This window comes from Arachis ipaensis, chromosome B06, assembly GCF_000816755.2.
Source record: "Arachis ipaensis cultivar K30076 chromosome B06, Araip1.1, whole genome shotgun sequence".
Lineage (NCBI taxonomy): Eukaryota > Viridiplantae > Streptophyta > Magnoliopsida > Fabales > Fabaceae > Arachis > Arachis ipaensis.
In genome coordinates this window covers 124,716,467-124,717,996 of record NC_029790.2, presented here as the reverse complement: position 1 = coordinate 124,717,996, position 1,530 = coordinate 124,716,467, and the positions used below count along the sequence as shown (strand labels likewise).

The following is a 1,530-nucleotide window of genomic DNA, read 5'->3' as shown; positions in this document are numbered from 1 at the left end:
ACTTTTTAAATTTCAAATTTATCATTCAATCTCCATATTTATTTTAAATTAAATATAATACTAAGACATAATTTAGTTCAGTATATTTTATACTAAATATAATATAAAGATTTAATTCAATCTCAGTCTTTCCATCTTAGTCTTTCAGTCTCAATTTCCCTTCTAAATACAACCTAATGGTTTAGTAGAATATAAAATATTATATCTTGATTAAAACGTGAAGACATGATAGAGCGAGTAGTACAGTTAGCTTGTAGTGCAAGAAAATGAGAGTTTATAGAGAAATCTGTTAGTTAACTTAGTTAAGTCTGATGTAGTTGAAATAGTGACATAGGAATTGGGGTTTGTAGTTAGTTTTTGTGGTTCTTATTTTATTTCTTTGTTCCATATTGTTGCGTTGAGTTTTGTGTTTAACGAAAAAAAAAATCTAATAACCCAATAGCTTGAAGTGGATGAGATCGTTTCAATTTCTAGCTATAACTATGTGAACAAGCATATTTCATGAGAATATATAATAATTCCTTGGCTCTCTTGACTTGCAAATTAAGTATTATGATGTTGAACGAGAATTGAACAAAAATTAATTACCTGAATAAAATAGCGAGTACGTAAGTAAAAGCGGGAATAAGGTTACTGAGAGCAGAAGCGAGAGTAGGTGAACTAAACTCAAGTCCTTTATATCCAATAAGTTGAAATACAAACCTGCCACATCAATAGTTAAATGATAACAAACATACACACAGACATAATTTGATATCGGTAGTATATTTAGTAGTATATTTAGTAGACGCTAAATTCTAAGCATTTGTCTTTATGGATATTTGACGTCTAGGTAAGTGATAATTAAATGTTACTATGAAAATTTGATACATCATTAGCTATCAAAGTATTTGAATATTCCTTGATATCCATTTGTGTTCTAAATTTTCACAATGACATAAAAAAGAAAGAGTAAAAAGAAGTTTGTTAAGTTGAAAATAATTTATTCTAATTTATTTATTGATTGTGGTGTAGTTTAATGGCGTAAAATTAAACTTGTTAGGATATGATTTATAGACAAGATCGGATTGACCATATTGTCCGACAAATTTGATTGAATGATACAACTTATTTAATTTGTTATATCTTTAATATGTTCAAAATTTAGATTATTGATGTTATATGATTTTATGATCTCATTTTTTGGTTTAGGATTCTCGGATTTTGCGGACGAAAATGAATTATCTAAGAGATTAAAAGATATCTCATACGCACTGAATTTGAGTTTGTGACATTGCATACATGTTAATTAGAATGAGATGATGATTGGACACTAATCTCTGCTCTGATTAAAACACGAAGTTAACCTGTCTGTACGGCAAATTTGTCTCAGGAACCAAAACAAAAAAGTGGATTTGGGGGAATAATAATAGATTTATTTGTTTGGAAAAATAATATATTTTTTATTTTATTTTAAAAAAATTATTCAAATAATTGTCATTTTATTACAATTAATATTTAATATAAAAAAATTGAACCTCATAAAAATAA

At 26.7% G+C, this 1,530-nt stretch overlaps 1 protein-coding gene and 1 long non-coding RNA gene across 3 annotated transcripts in view; one reads left to right on the top strand and one right to left on the bottom strand.

Annotated features, from left to right (window-relative positions):
- Positions 1-1,530, bottom strand: part of LOC107605316 (WAT1-related protein At5g40240) — a 6,673-nt gene that overhangs the window by 3,362 nt on the left and 1,781 nt on the right. For both annotated transcript variants that reach the window (XM_021104993.1, XM_016307160.2), the window contains exon 3: positions 589-702. In XM_021104993.1, coding sequence (XP_020960652.1) covers positions 589-702 — 114 coding nt within the window. The remainder of the gene's footprint in view (positions 1-588; positions 703-1,530) is intronic.
- The window catches only part of LOC110263556, a 16,639-nt gene that overhangs the window by 14,649 nt on the left and 460 nt on the right, over positions 1-1,530 (top strand). The gene's annotated exons all lie outside the window — the stretch shown is intronic.